Below are 16,107 nucleotides of genomic sequence, written 5' to 3'. Positions count from 1 at the left end.
CACAGTCTAGATGCCGCCTTTCTTGACTCGCTAATTGTTAATTCTCTCCCCCTATTAAATTTCATTGTCTTTATTTTGTATGTATCTTGTATTTTCTTTTTTGTAGTCATCTTGTTTCTTCTTAGTGAAAAATAAACTACCTGGTGGCAGATGCTGTTTGATTCTCAGTCTTTATAATACAGTGTCTAACAGTGCCTGGCATTTAGTAGGTGCTTCAAAAGTGCTTGTTGAGTTGAATTGCATTAAATTGAGTTATTTTGTGATATTATTAGATTTATTTAGATTGAGAATTAAATTTATTTGAAAAAAATTTTAAACATCCCTATGTTATTTGGTAATATTAGTGGTAGGGTTTAAAAGATATTTTTAAAGGATTTTGTTGTGACAGCTATCCCTGTTTTATTTGAAGTGAAGAGTCCTTCCACTAAAAGAGATTTTTGAAAATCACTGAAGTAGATGGTTATTAATGTGTACGTAAAGATACTTCCTATCCCTATTAGGCCCTCACTTGTTAAAGTAGTAACTCGAGAAACTTGTAGTTATAGCTCAAAAATTAATGGATAAAGAAGTGGGACTTGATAAATGGTGGAAAGTATCAGTGGATGGATATATAGAAGCAGACAACACAATGGCATCAAAACCTGGTCAAATACACGCATAAAAGGGGAAAAAAATGGTCACGGAAAGAAGATGACTTCATAACTGCCTCATTAAAATTAAGTATACAATCTTATGTTTTTTACTTATATTCTACAAATAAAAGTTTACAGTTACATTTACAACATGTATGTGACTTATTTTGTTGGTCTTCATTTTTATTTTTTATGCATTTAAATATTTGTACTCATTGATGGAAGTTGAAAATTTTTTTTTTAATGAACACATAGATGAAACAGTGGCAAGAGCCGATTGGTAGGTAAATGATGTGTGTGTTGTTACTAAAATAAACACAGAATTTTTCTATTAAAAATCTATCATTTTCACTTTTTCATTATTATTTGTAACAGGGATTATGACCGAGAACAATTTGCTGATAACCAAATCCCCCTGTTGGTAATAGGAACCAAACTGGACCAGATTCATGAAGCTAAGCGCAATGAAGTTCTAACTAGAATTGCTTTCTTGGCTGAAGATTTCAATGCAGAAGAGATTAATTTGGTAGGTAACAATAATAATAGCTAACATTTATATAGTGCTTCCTATGTGCCAAGCACTGTGCTAAGGGTTTTTGCGTTATTATTTCATTTGATCCTCACAACATCCCTGGGAGGTAGATGTTATTATTATGTCCAGTTTACAGATCAGAAAGCTGAGGCCAACAGAGCTTAAGTGATTTGACCAGGGTCATACAGCTAGTAAGTGTCTGAGTCTGGATTTGAACTGAGGTCTTCTGACCTCTACCCACTGCACCACCAAGATGCCCTGGTATTTCACCAGCCGATGTTTGTGTTATCGGAAAAGCCTATCCTCGGTAGGTTAAGGGACCTTGAGATATTATAAATCATTTAATATAATGGGTACTTAAAAGTCCTCAGATGGGTCAGTGATCATGTCAGTCTGGATTCTCTCTGATACAGATCACAGTGTGTCTCTGCCTGATCATTCTGTCCAATTTTTATATATGTCCCCCCCAAGTTCATCACAGAGGATCTACCCAATGCACTAGAGGACTTCCTTGATTTCTCCTAACATTGGAAGGACACCAGTGGAGTACTCTGGTTGTCTTCCTGTCTTCCCTTCCCTTTGTGTCTTGGCCAGTCCATCTTTTCTTCTGTCATACATTTCCCTAATAGCATCTTCTATCCTTTGAAGTTTCTTATTAGTTTCTAACTTTTCCCATCTATATCATGCAGATAGTATTCATTGAACTTTAAATTATTGTCTAATCCACCTCTAATCCATTGAGGCCCAGGAAAGGGAATTAACATGCCCAGTGTCACACACCTCAGTTACTGGTAGAGACATGGCTATCCCCTGGATTTAGTCAGTAGCTTCCTGGCTATTGTTCTTTCCTCAACAGCCTGTGTGTTTTGACTCTTTGATCACTTACAAGTCTATGTCATTTACACGAGTAAGTTCATTCTCTTTGTGTCAGTGTATTAGGCAGTTAACCCTGTTTTCTGGCACCTGGCAAGTACATTGTGTGTAGTGGGCACTTAAGAAGCATTGGTTCTATCAAATTAACCTGATATAAAGTGACCTATAGCAAGGATTCCGACACTGTCCACTGTGATAATTCACTTGTGCATGATGAAAATGATGGGCTTACTATAATGAAGAGAAAAACAAAGGAAAAATGATTAAGGTGCTTAGAGTAGGGGGTGATTCATGTCCATATCATGAATGATATGGACAGTATCACTAATTCTATGCCTCAGTGGCTCCTGCCTTGAGTGAGTCAATTAGTCACCTTAGCTTTAAAATCCATGGTGAAGGGCAGCCAGGCATATCAAGGAAATGAATCTGTCCTAATCATTTAAACTCCTCTGTAAACATTGGAATGCTTACATAAGCTTTGAAGACCGAATATCACAGAGTGGGATTACCAGACAAGCTGAAAGTTATTAGTTTTTCCCATGTGGTAATATACTGCGGATTACTGAGCCCCATTCTGAGCCAGTTAGCACAGTTAGGGCTTACTGCTAACAATAGCACATGTTACTGTTCCCTTGTAGGCCAAGCACTGTCAAATGGGGAAGAATATGCATAGGCTACTCTTTAACCTTGGCCGGCATTTCTGTTGCAGATGCATTGTATGGGGGGATGGATAGAAATAGTAATAGTGGCTCTTTGCAAATCATTTACCTCCAGTTCACACCTCACTACTGGTGGATGAGTAGTTTCTACCCTTTGTCAAGTCTCTGCACTGGTTCACCTTCCCCATAGCCCATTCTCTTGAATTGTTCTGTTTTGCAGTGGAGTGTGAGCTCTTCACTTTAGGAATAGCAGTGCCTCAAGCAAAAGCTCACTCTTAGCCTTCTTGTCTCCTTCATTTGTCATCATGGAGGATTTGATATAAATGCCTGAAGAATCAGCACTGGACTTTGAAATATTAGATGGCAGCTCCTGTGTAGAGTACATCAGGTCCTGGTACTAGCAGTTCCAAGATTACTACTCATTTTTAAACACTGCCCAGAAGAAAAATGGACTAAATTGCAATACAAATTTGTTTTATTCCTTTTGTGGTTCCTTTTGATTTCAATCAAAATGTCTTTGTGTTAACAGTGCCTGTAGTGCCTTGATTAGTCTAGAATAAGTCATTCGTTATTCTCTAACAAGGATGGGGCCAGTTTTACATGTTTTTAGGATCTGGAAAACATACTCATCTGATCAGAGTTTGAGTGCCTGCAAAGAGCTCACTGACTCAGTAAAGCACTTTGGACTTTTGACAGTGGCCAGCCTCTGAAGCTAACTAGTAACAAAAAATAGGAAAGGGCATTGAGCACCAAGGAAATGAAAGTGAGGGAAGTTAGCACCAAGAAAATAATACAATTAGAAAGGAAAGTCACAGAAATTTAGGTTCGAATAAGCAAGTTCGGTTGCCAAAAAGAGAAAATCTAAGCATTTGAATGCCATTATAATTTTGTTGATCACCAGTCTATTAAATGATAAATCTTCTTAAACCTGGCAAAAAAAAAAGAGCCTGACAATGCAATTATGTAGTTTAAACAGAAGATATTATTTAAAGCTTACCTGTATATTGTAAGCAATGAAAAAGACCAGTCAAAGCGCTTGGATGTCCTTCTTTCAGTAATCATAGATTTGTGATTTCATCTATGTGAGCACTCAGTCCTCCCTGCCTTAAGACATAGCTTAATCAGTTACTGTCGCCAAAAAATTCATTACATGGTAACTAACCCTCTGTGATGAACTTTCTCAAACTTAATCAGGCTGATCACAACAGACATATCTAATGTTATCCATTGATCTGGCCTGTTCTTGGGGCAACAAAAATAGCATATTTTAAGGTCCAGCCTCCAAGCCTCACTCAGCTGAAGTATCTGCCACAGCTTATAACCTCCTGGCATAACTCTCAAGAGTACCACAATGAGGCATCAAAATAAGATTTAATACTCTTATCAAATAGGATCTGGTTTGGATGCCATACCTGGCTAATCTTGCCTTTTTCAAACTTAGAAAAGTGTTAACAGCTGTCCATTTGCAAAACCCTGCTGTATCACATTCTTGACTAGAAAGCATGCATATATACATTTAGAACTATTCTAGAAGGTTCTTAGGGTTATGATTCTGACTTGGACATATTTCAAAATGAGTTTTTCACGAAGCTTATTAAGTGTCTGAAACATAAGATTTTAGATTTGCAGAGTCTCTTTTTGAACTAGGAACTTTGACATTCCAAACAAAAATTATTTTAGCCACAGAAAGTAATTGTCAGAGTGATTCTTTTAAAATTCATTTTTGAATACTTTATGTGGTTTTATACCAAAAAAAACCTTATTCTTTCTTGTATTTTATTTTGAAGACCACACTGTATTCTTTTACTATTACTATTCTGCAAGTTTGGCATCAACTTCTGACCAAAAGCATAAGGATATAGCCAAGTGAATTTTGTTCAATGGGTAAAATAGGTAGTTACAGATGTGCATTCTTTGAGAAAGCATCAAATGGGCTTTAAGGTCAGAAGATCAGAATAAAGCAATTATTACTTAGAAAAAAACAATTTTATTCATTTCAAAGAGGTCATTTGTAGAAGGTCCAGAGCTATATAAATCTCACCCCTTTGATAGATTCTAAAACTTGTATGGCTTGAAAATTCTATCACCCTCATTGTGATGATAATGTAGGCTTCACCAAGATTTAGAAGGCATCTTAAAGTAGGAAACAAAGGTTCCCTTTCAGGGACACAGCTCTATAGCCTACTTGCTCCCTGTTGAAGGTCAAATAGCTGTTAGTCTTCCATCAGTGGACGATAGGCCTTTTAAGGCCTTGCTACTGCTATTCACTTTTTTTATTCCAAAAGCCCAACCTTCTCCGCCTATCATTCACACTAGGTCTTTTTTTTTCTTCTTTAATTTTGGGTTAAACAACATTCTAATCTACTATATTATTTGTATCAGTAGCTGTTTGTTTATTTGTTGTTAGCAATAACATCAATCTCTGGCATTTGCTTAAAGATTCAGAAACATGTTTCTAATACGTGGAAAAATCCTCAGCAGGTATTCTCCATGATCTAAGTTTTTATTTCTGAATTTCTTATTTGTTCACTTGTTAAGGATATATTTGCTGGACCTACTGGATACTGGGACTGGGGAGAACACAAAAAATAGAATTATAATACCATAGTTCTTGAACTGAAAGGGATTCTCAAGGTCATCTTGTTCACCTCCCTCATTTTACAGATGAGGAAATTGAGGCCCAAAGAGATTAAATAAATTACATTAAGTCACAAAGGGAGTGAGCGGCAGAGCTAGAAGTCAAGCTCAGATCCTATGACTCCCAAGTTCAGTGCTCCGTGCTGGTTTCTCTACCTTCACCCTCCAGGATACCATCTACGACTCCTGTTATTTAAAAAAAAAAAAAGGTGGGGCAGCTAGGTGTCGCAGTGGATAGACGGCTGGCCCTGAAGTCAGGAAGACCTGAGTTCAAATCCAGCCTCAGACCAAACACATGACACTTACTAGCTGTGTGACCCTGGGCAAGTCACTTAACCCCAATTGCCTTAAAAAAAAGATGGAACCAGATGGCAGAGTCCAAACAGCAACTCAGCTGAGCTTTCAAACATAAGACTCAAGAGAAGCATAAACAGGTAAATGAAAAAGAGAAATCATGAGGGAATTAATAAACTGCTTACATACCTATGTGAGAAGATGATACTTATCACTCCTAAGAACTTTATCATTATTAAGGCAGTTAGGAGTATACATGCATAGAGGGACACAGGTGTGACTTGACTATGATGGGATGATCTCAAAAATTAAGAGATGAGAAAGAGATGCACTGAGAAATCCAATCCAGTGACTGGGTCTACTGGAAAGGTCATCACCAAAAACAGTCCTTGGAGCCACGGTGGAAAGGTCCTGTTGAAGCCCTGCTCACTACTCACTGCAGCCAAACTGTGGAAAGAAAAATAGACTAAATTAAAAGAGATAAGCATGAAAACTACATTTTGCTAAAAGGTATTATAGACAAAGAAGTAATGTCAGTACTAAACATATGTACCAAATGATATAGCATCTATCTATATTTTTAAAGGAGAAGTTAAATGAGTTACAGGAGGAAATAGTAAAATTATGCTAGTAAAAGGCCTTAACTTTCCCCTCTCAGCACTAGATAAATCTAACCATAAATTCAAGAAGTTAAGAACATGAATAGAATTTTAGAAAGTTGGCTATAGTAGACCTCTGGAGAAAACATCCCCTATGTGGGATGTTCACAACGAAATGCACAAAACCTCACAACCAAATGCGCAAAAACAAAATTATTAAATGCATCATTTTCAGATAAACAAATGCAATAAAAAGTACATTCAGTAAAGAGCCAAGGAAACAGAGTTAAATTAATTGGAAACTAATTAATCCTGAGGAATGAGTAGGTCAGAGAACAAATCATAGAAACAGTAACTTCACTAAAGATAATTAAAGCAGGGAGGCAGTATACTAATATTTATGGAATGCAGCCAAAGCAGTACTTAGGAAAAAAATATATATCTCTAAATGTTTACATCAATAAAATAGGGAAAGAGCAGATCAAGGATTTGAGCATGCAATTAAAGAAACTAGAAAAAAACAAATTAAAAATCCCTAAACACACCAAATTGGAAATCCTAAAAAAATCAAAGGAAAGATTAATGAAATTGAAATAAAAAAAATTGAACATATAAGTAAAACTACAAATTTTATGAAAAAAAACACAATAAAATAGATAAGCCATTGGTCAATTTGTTTTCTAAAATAGAAAGAAGAAAACCAAATTGCCAGTATCACAAATGAAACAGGTGAATTCATTGCTAGTGAAGATGAAATTAAAGCAATTATTAGGAACTGTTTTGCCCAATTATATGCCTATAAATCTGGCACTCTTAAGTGAAATGGATGAACCCAGATTAACAGAAGAGGAAATAGAGTACTTAAATAACCCTTTTTTAGAAAAAAAAATTTGAACAAGCTATCAGTGAGCTCCCTGAGAAAAAATTCCCAGCACCAGATAGATTCACAAGTGAATTTTACCAAACATTTAAAGAACAACTAATTCCAGTACTATATAAACTATTTGGAAAAATAGGCAAAGAAGAGTCTTATGAAATTGCTTTCATGACACAAATATAATGCTGATACCTAAACCAGGAAGAACCAAAACAGAAAAGGAAACTATAGACCAATTTCCTTAATGGATGCTGATACAAAAATTTTGAATGAAATACTAACAAGCAGATTATGACATAGATCATACACTATGGCCAGGTGAGATTTGTACCAGGAATGCAGGGCTGATACAATATTAGGAAAACTGTCAGTATAATTGACCATATCAGTAACAAAAACAAAAAAATCATGATTATCTCAATAGATGCAGAAAATGCTTTTGACAAAATATAACACTCATTCCTATTAAAAACTCTAAAAAGCACAGGAATAAATGGAGCTTTCTGAGGCAGCCAGGTGGTGCAGTGAATAGAGCACCGGCCCTGGAGTCAGGAGTACTTGAGTTCAAATCCGGCCTCAAACACATAGTAATTCCTGGCTGTGTGACCCTGGGCAAGTCTCTTAACCCCAGTTGCCTCACTAAAAATAAATAAATGAATGAATGAATGAATAATAATAAATAAATAAATAAATGGAGCTTTCCTAAAATGGTAAGTAGTATTTATCTAAAACCATTGGCAAGCATTATCTGTAATGGAGATAAACTAGAACTTCCCAGTAAAATCAGGGGTGAAGCAAGGATGCTTATTATCACCATTGTTATTCAGTATTGTACTAGACATGCTAGCTAGCAGTGAGACAAGTAAAAATTTAGAAAAGGCAATGAGGAAACAAAACTATCACTTTGCAAACAATATGATGGTGTATTTAGAGAATCCTAGAAAATAAAGTAAAAAAACTAGCTGAAATAACCACTTTAGCATAGTTGCAGGATATAAAATAAACCCACTTAAATCATCAGCATTTTTATATATTGCCAACAAAGTCCAGCAGGAAGAGAGAGAAAGAAAAATTCCATTTACAGTAAGTACAGAAAATATAAAATGCTTAGGGTCTACCTGCTAAGACAAACCCAGGAATTATATGAACACAATTACAGAACACTTCACACAGGTAAAAACAAATCTTACCAATTGGAGAAACGTTATTTGCTCATGGGTTGGCTGAGCCAATATTATAAAAATGACAATTCTGTGTAAATTAACTTACTTATTCAGTGTCATACCAATCAGACTGCAAAAAAGTTGCTTTATAGAGTTGGAAAAAAAATAATTCATCTGTAAGAACAAAAGATTAAGAATATCAAGGGAGTTGATGAAAAAAAATGTGAAAGAAGGTGGCCTTGCATTACCAGATTTCAAACTATTACAAAGCAATAATCATCAAAACAATCTGGTACTAGCTAAGAAATGGAATGTTGGCTCAGTGGAAAGATTAGGTATATAATACACAGTAGTAAATAACCATAGTAATCTAGTGTTTGACAAGCCCAAAGAGCACAAAAACTCACTGTGTAACAAAAATTGCTTGGAATACTGGAAAGCAGTTTGGCAGAAACTAGGTATAAAACCAACATCTCACACTGTATACTAAGATAAGGTCAAAATGGGTACGTCATTTAGACATAAAGGGTGACATAAACATATTAGGGGAGCATGGAAAATTTTACCTGTCAGATCTATGGATAAGGAAAGAATTTATGACTAACAAGAGAGAAGATCACAGGAAATAAAATGGATAATTTTGATTACATTACATTTTAAAAGTTTTACATAAACAAAACCAATGTAGCTAAGTAAGAAACTGGGGGGGAAATTTATAACAGGTTTCTCTGATAAAAGTCTCATTTCTCAAATATGTAGAGAACTGAGTTGAATTTTTAAGACTACAAGTCATTCCCCAGTTGATAAATGGTCAAAGGATACGAACAGGGAGTTTTCAAAGAAATCAGAGCTGTCTATAGTCATGTGAAAAAAATGTTCTAAATCACTATTGATTAGAGAAATGCAAATTAAAACAACTGTGAGGTACCACCTCACAACTATCAGATTGGCTAATATGGTGGAAAAGGAAAATGACAAATGTTGGAGAGGATGTGGGAAAACTGAGACACTGATACACTGTTGGTGGAGTTGTGAACTCATCCAGTCATTCTGAAGAGCAATTTCAAACTATGCCAAAAGGACTATAAAACTATGCATATCCTTTGACCCAGCAATACCACTACTAGGTTTGTATCCCAAAGAGATAAAAGGAAAAGGCCCTGTATGTACAAAAGTATTTATAATAAGTCTTTTTGTGGTGGTAAGGAATTGGAATTTGAGAGATTGCCCATATCAGTTGGGGAATGGCTGACCAAGTTGTGGTATATGATTATGATGGAATTCTGTTGTGCTATGAGAAATGGAGGCAGCTAGGTGGTGCAGTGGCTAGAGCACTGGCCCTGAAGTCAGGAGGACCTGAGTTCAAATCCAACCTCAGACCAAACACTTGACACTTACTAGCTGTGTGACCTTGGGCAAGTCACTTAACCCTGATTGCCTAACCAAAAAAAAAAAAAGAAAGAAAGAATTGATGAGCAGGATGGTTTCAGAAAAATATGGGAAGACTTGTATGAACTGATGCAAAGTGAAGTGAGCAGAACCAGAACATTGTACACAGTGACCGCAATTACAGTGATCAATTGCGAATGACTTAGCTACTCTGATCAATACAGTGATCCAGGACAATCCAGAAAGACAGTTCTGAAAAAATACCTCCAGAGAAAGAACTGATGGAGTCTGAAAGCATATTGAAGCTTAATTTTTTTTTTTGCTTTCTTTTTCTTGCCTTTTTTTTTTTTTGCAACGTAGCTAATATGGAAATGTTTTTGCATGATTTCACATGTATTATCGATATCACATTTCGTGCCTTCTCAGTGGGTGGGGGAGGCGTCAAAGGGAGGGAAAGAATTCAGAACTCAAAAAAAATTTTTTTTTTAAATTTTAAAGCTCTTGTAAGAAATATTCACAGTCAAGCAGGCCTTCTCTGTCAAGAAGTTGACAACATGCTTCATCACATGGTCAGTCATTGCAGTGATCAAGTTCTTGAAGTGTTTCAAAGTTGTTCGTTTTTACAATGCTGTTGTTAAATAAGTTGGGCTGTTGGTTCTGTTCACTTCACTCTGCCACAAGTCTACCCAAGTTTCCGTGAAACCGTCTCCATAATTTCTTACAACAGATTAGTATTTCTCACATGCCATAATTTGTTAAGCAGTTTCCCAGTTAAAGGGTGCCCCTTTAGTTTCCAGTTCTTTGTCACTACAAAAAGAGCTGCTATGAATGTTTTTGTACATTTAGGAAGTTGATCTCTTTGGAGCATAAGCCTTGTAGTGATAAGGTGAACCTAAATTCTGTCTGACCAACGTCCAGTTTTCCTGGTGTTTTTTATCAGATAGTAAGTCCTAGTATTGTCATTTTCATCATTTTGGCTCAACCTACTCATAAGTAATTAATATTTCTACATCCATTTCATTTTTGTAAACAGCATTCTGTAGTTGTAGTTATAGAGTTCCTATTTGTATCACAATAGATAAACTACTAAATATTTAATACACCAAGAGGTAAATTCTTACCCTTCTGCGTTTAGGCTTCTTTTTTCTTTCAACACACTTCTGTGGGGCCCTCTGCCCTTTGTACCATCAGACCTAAGCAAGCCATCTTGAGTCTTTGGAGGAAATAATTTTGCTTGTGTCTGGTGTTGTATTTGACCTGACAGCTTCAAATGATTTCTTTCACATTACAATTGGTTCTGAGTAAATGTTCTGAGAGGATTAGTGCAGAGTACTGGAATTGAAGAATTCTTATCTAGTTGTGATTCTATTTCTAATTCCCAGTGTGGCCTTAAATTAGTTAGGTGCTTAGTGCTTTCAACATGCACAGTCCTGGCACATGATAGGTATTTAATAAATTCTTATTGATTGATTGATCCTCATTCAAAGAATGATAACATTATAAACTTACCTCAGGGAGGACCATCGAAATGATTGATTGATAATTCATTGCTTTCTGGGTTATTAATTGTAATTTGAAGACCACCTATAGAAACTATTTGTAAAATATAATATGCTTTATCTCTCTATAGAAGGACCTTATAATCATCATTACAACTAATAAAGAACTTTTGTTGAAAAATGTAAATCACTGCTCATCATAGATTTTGTGCTCCCTTTTCTAGGACTGCACAAATCCCCGATACCTTGCCGCAGGATCTTCCAATGCTGTCAAGCTGAGCAGATTTTTTGATAAGGTAAATTCTCACTTTCTTTTCTAATATAACTAGGAGCTTGTGTATTATGAGAGTTAAGGACCTAGTTTTGCATTGTCCCTTTATTCCTTCAGGCTGAACTCAGCAACCTAGGGAACATCTGCTGCTTCTTTCCTTATCTGTTAGTATAATTGCTCAATGCCTGCTGAAGTATTTGTGCCATCAGCAGCATCACTTTGTCCACAAAGTATAACCAACGACTACCAGCGTTTACATTTTTCATTTTTGTCATTTGTCAGTGGGTAACCGATCCGGCTTCTGACTGAAAAATAGGGTTTATTTTCGAGCTTTGTATACACATTCCTTTAAAAAAAAAGGTACTCATCCAATGCTAATACAAGTCCTAAGAATTGTTTGATTTGCTAGGCCGATTCTAAGTACTTATTAATCCCAGACACGTGTAATTTCTAAAGTAGTTGCTACACATGAAGTTGACATCCTGATAATTCCCTTTCAAAGACTTTTGAATTCCAGTTATTGACCTATTCTTGGAGTGTTGAAATGGAATGAAAATGGAGGATGACTCAGCATGCTCGTAAATTAGGGCACCGTTTGTCTTTGCCTTGGCAAAGTCACATCTCTGCAATGCTGCTCAAGTGAGTGCTGTGTGCCCACTGTTGATGCTGCACATTAAGAGAAGCTGGAGAGCAGGATGAATTCTTTCTTCATCCTTACTTTCCAGAATTGGCATCTTCTTTCAAAGTTCAGCCTTGATACATTTCTTTTACCAGGACTTCTCTCTCTTGTCCTCACCAGTGAAAGAGGTTCTCCTTCCTCAAACGATATTGGGACAGTTTGTCTGGCTCTCTTCTTTGCCCCGGTCTCATATGTAGTTGTTTGCATGTCTTATCTCCCTGTTAGATTATAAACTCTGAGAGTGCAGGCACTGTCATTTTTTCATATTCATATCACGAGCACCTAGCTCTTAGTATGTACTTACTAAATGTTCCTTGAATTCATTTTTACTCTTTCTCACCATAGGACCCTCTTCCCTACCCCCACCTGCTCAAGGAGGCAGGCCCAATAAAGCCTGGGGTAGAAGTCACTGTTGACTCTTATTTGGTAGCAGTTCGGGGGGTGGGGGGTGGGGGGAGAAGAGATGGAACACTGGGTATGAGAGTCAGGAATAGGAATCTGTCCTTCCCTATAGGTTTCTTTTCTTGGGGTGCCCCTTTGCTTTTATGTCTCCAGTACCTTATGTGTCTTGCACATAGACATCTAATAACTAGTGATTGGATTGGATTAGATTAGGATTTGAGTGGTTTGATTTGGAAGTTATCAGGAGAAGAGGGTGAGCAAGAGGTAGAATTTATGGGGTTAAAACATCAGCCAGTCAGTCAGTGAATATAATCACATTTGCAGGTGAGACAAACACACACACACACACACACACACACACTCTCTCTCTCTCTCTCTCTCTCTCTCTCTCTCTCTCTCTCTCTCTCTCTCTCTCTGCAGAGAGATTTCCAGAGTAGGAATATTCTACTGCCTTCCCATTCCCCATATGATCAGAAAGTATTCCCTGTGACCTGACTCTGATTTAGTTCCAGCCTGTGTGCTCTCTGGCACATAAGAAAAGAGGATTGGGGAGCCCGAGCTTCCAGGCTTTTAAAGCCCCAGAAAATTTGGGGTTTAGTATTAGATTAGCAAGCATTTTTGTTCTTGCATTTAAGAATTGTCATATAGATTAGATTCTTAGATGATCTCACCTATAGAAAGTCACTAGGTACATTATGAGCAATATGGTCATATGACAGCAAAAAGCAATTCAGGTGGAAATGTCCCCAGGTGGGGATTGTCCCCAGAGCATTTGGAAACAAAACCAGAAGGAGGAAAACAGACAGATACAAAGTAGAACACATCTGCTAGAATTTCTCTTTATTTTCGTTGATGCCCATAGTGGAACTACCTCTGTGGTGCCACAGATGTAGTGCATAGTACCCAGCATGCCAGGTGAAAACTGGTAATCGTGCTTCAAAATGTACAGGAAAGAATGGCTAGACTTGATGGAGTATGTGCAGAAAAAAAATTATATTCTAGGGTATACTTTAACCCTAAAGATATTAAAAGAAGAATTTTAAAGGCCTTTCACCAATTCTCAAGATATCTCATAGAAGAGAAGATTGCAAAAGAATAAGAAAGATCACAAACAGTGATTTTAAACAAAAAGGCAACTAAGAAGATCATTGTAATTATGGATCCATATTGCTTGCTTTCTCAGCTTCATAAGATCTTTGAGAGCAAACTACACCCGTGTGAAAGGTGTCCTTGCTGAATACATGAGGAAGGAACAGGTAGAATTGAGAAGGTGGTTTTCTGTAGATTATCACATCACTATAGCAGTACAACTGCCTGAAAGTTATAGAGAATGCGTAAGTTCTCATTTTGTTTCCTAGAAAGTATTTGGCTGTGAATAGTCTTGATAGTTCTTCTCAGGCAAGGTTTCTCTCACATATGCCTCAGAATCATCCAAAAATCTATGACTGATGTGGTCACAGAGGTAGCTTTGTTCAGCAGTCTGCTGAATACTTATATCGCAGAAGGTATTAAAACAAGCTGATTGATATATGTTCAACAGACATGTCATCTGGTGTCATGGAAAATGTCCTGTATAAAGTCCAAATGAAAGAAAGTTTTATTCTGAGTGAAATTTCCACATGTCCCTTTGTGCAGTGATAGAGCACTACAAAACTGCCTCAGAGAAATCCATAACAATGCACAGTTAATCTATCTCATCTTCTCTAGAAAGACAAAAATGGATGAAAAACACATCTAGTTGGACAGGTAGCCTATTGACTTAGCGCATAAACATGCTTGAATAAGTGCTGCCAATGATCCGGCCTGAAGATTGAGTTGGAGTGGGTGATCAGCCTGGATTGTATTTGGAAAATTGCACAGTGGTCTCAAATTGTTCACCACTGAAAGGCTGTTGAAGTACCATTGAATGAGTGAAACCAGTGAATACCGTTATTCTCAGGGTAATGCTGTTCACTGATGAATTATCTCAGAAGAATTAAAAGGACAGGTGGAAATGAAAAGGTGCATGATGGGCAAGCCAACTGTAGTAGATTACAAGTAGTGGCCAGTGCGTGATAAGTTACATAAGGAGTGCTACTTATATCACTGGGGGAAAAAAATGGGCTGGTCATATAGCAAGAATGAGAAACAGCCAAAGGATGGGTCCAAGTGGCACTTGAGTTACTAAAAGAACAAGTAGGATTTATGGGGAAACACAGACAAGTATCATACATAATCATAAAGGATATGATCTTTACCACCATGTAGGCAGTACCCACACAGTTCCATTTAAGGAACAGCATAGAATTTCTGCCCTTAGATTTTGAACTCAATTTTCCCAGAAGGATTTTTGTGTCATGATTGCTTATGTTGTCATTCCCATGGAGACACATTTGTCCCTTAGCCGAGCACCCTTGTTACAGTGGAATTTATCCTGGCTCCAGCCACTGCAACGACAAAGATTAATATTAATTATTTTTCAGATGTTCTCTATCACATATTAAAATAATACTAATGTTGTAATAGAACATGTTATTTCCAGTTGTTTTTTTCACTAGTAATAGCTTTATCCAGATCCATCCATATTCTCTTACCTGGACTTCTTTGTCACTAAGATAAAGACTCACAACTGTTAATGAAACATCCTAATTAAGGGTTCAGTCTGTGGTCATGAAAAAGAGCATAACGAACTGTATAAATGGAGATCAAACTCACCACCTTGGCCTGATTAGGTCTGTGCTCTAACTAAGCTAACTGGCAACAGACTTTGCTTTAAATTGTATGACGTCTCTTAATTATAGATTAATTAAGGTCTCTTAATTGTGGATAAGCCTTTTAGTCCCCTGAGTAGCCATCACAGTTAACCACATTTTCCAGATATGTGTATTCTGCATTTGCTAAATCATCTCTCTGTTTCCAACAGGTCATAGAGAAGAGATATTTTATTCGAGATGGTAACCAGGTCAGTGACTGTCTTTTTCTTTCAGTAAAGCAAGGCCTATAGCTAGAGTGAAGGTGCCAGGTTTTTATCTTTTATGATATACATTGGCTCTTGAAATGTTTTCCTGGATCTTAGGTATTAAATGGTAATAAACATAATGATTCTCAAAAGACCTGTGTCATTAAACTTTTCCCTTACATTTGGAATAGTTTTAATTTCTAAAGCTCTTTAGAGAAATTATAAAAACACAAAGTGACAGGGATTCCTCTTGGCCCACAAGGAACCACATGTCCTATTTTCTTCTATTCCTGGCATTAAAGAACAGGCTTTTGTAATGGGAACAATTCATTTTAAACTCTAATACATTAATTAAATAATGTTCAATCTTCACCTGAAGTTTCTTCTTTCTTAATTTAGGTTATTCTATTATTAAAGGAGTTTACCTATACCTGTTTGGTGCCTATACTTTGGCAGCATTTTTACCTTATCTCATTCTTACAGTTTAAATTTCTCAGTAAAACCTCTCCTATAAACTAGTTCCATAATGTAAATGTGTGAGTGATATCACTGGGTCATTTCACTATAGAAAATGAGAAATAAGAGAGAAAGACAGACATGTTATTAGGGACATGAGTGTGTTACATCTGCTTTAGGCATAATTTTTTATCTTCCTTCCTACAG

The 16,107-nt window shown here is 36.6% G+C and overlaps 1 protein-coding gene across 1 annotated transcript in view; it reads left to right on the top strand.

Moving 5' to 3' along the window:
* RABL3 (RAB, member of RAS oncogene family like 3) overlaps window positions 1-16,107 on the top strand; it is a 58,613-nt gene that overhangs the window by 41,174 nt on the left and 1,332 nt on the right. The window contains exons 5-7 of the mRNA XM_020985894.2: window positions 1,008-1,158; window positions 11,379-11,450; window positions 15,409-15,447. Coding sequence (XP_020841553.1) covers window positions 1,008-1,158; window positions 11,379-11,450; window positions 15,409-15,447 — 262 coding nt within the window. The remainder of the gene's footprint in view (window positions 1-1,007; window positions 1,159-11,378; window positions 11,451-15,408; window positions 15,448-16,107) is intronic.

The sequence above is a fragment of the Phascolarctos cinereus genome, unplaced genomic scaffold (assembly GCF_003287225.1).
Source record: "Phascolarctos cinereus isolate Bilbo 61053 unplaced genomic scaffold, phaCin_HiC Scaffold_726;HRSCAF=1367, whole genome shotgun sequence".
Taxonomy (NCBI): domain Eukaryota; kingdom Metazoa; phylum Chordata; class Mammalia; order Diprotodontia; family Phascolarctidae; genus Phascolarctos; species Phascolarctos cinereus.
This window is presented reverse-complemented; position numbering and strand designations above follow the sequence as displayed.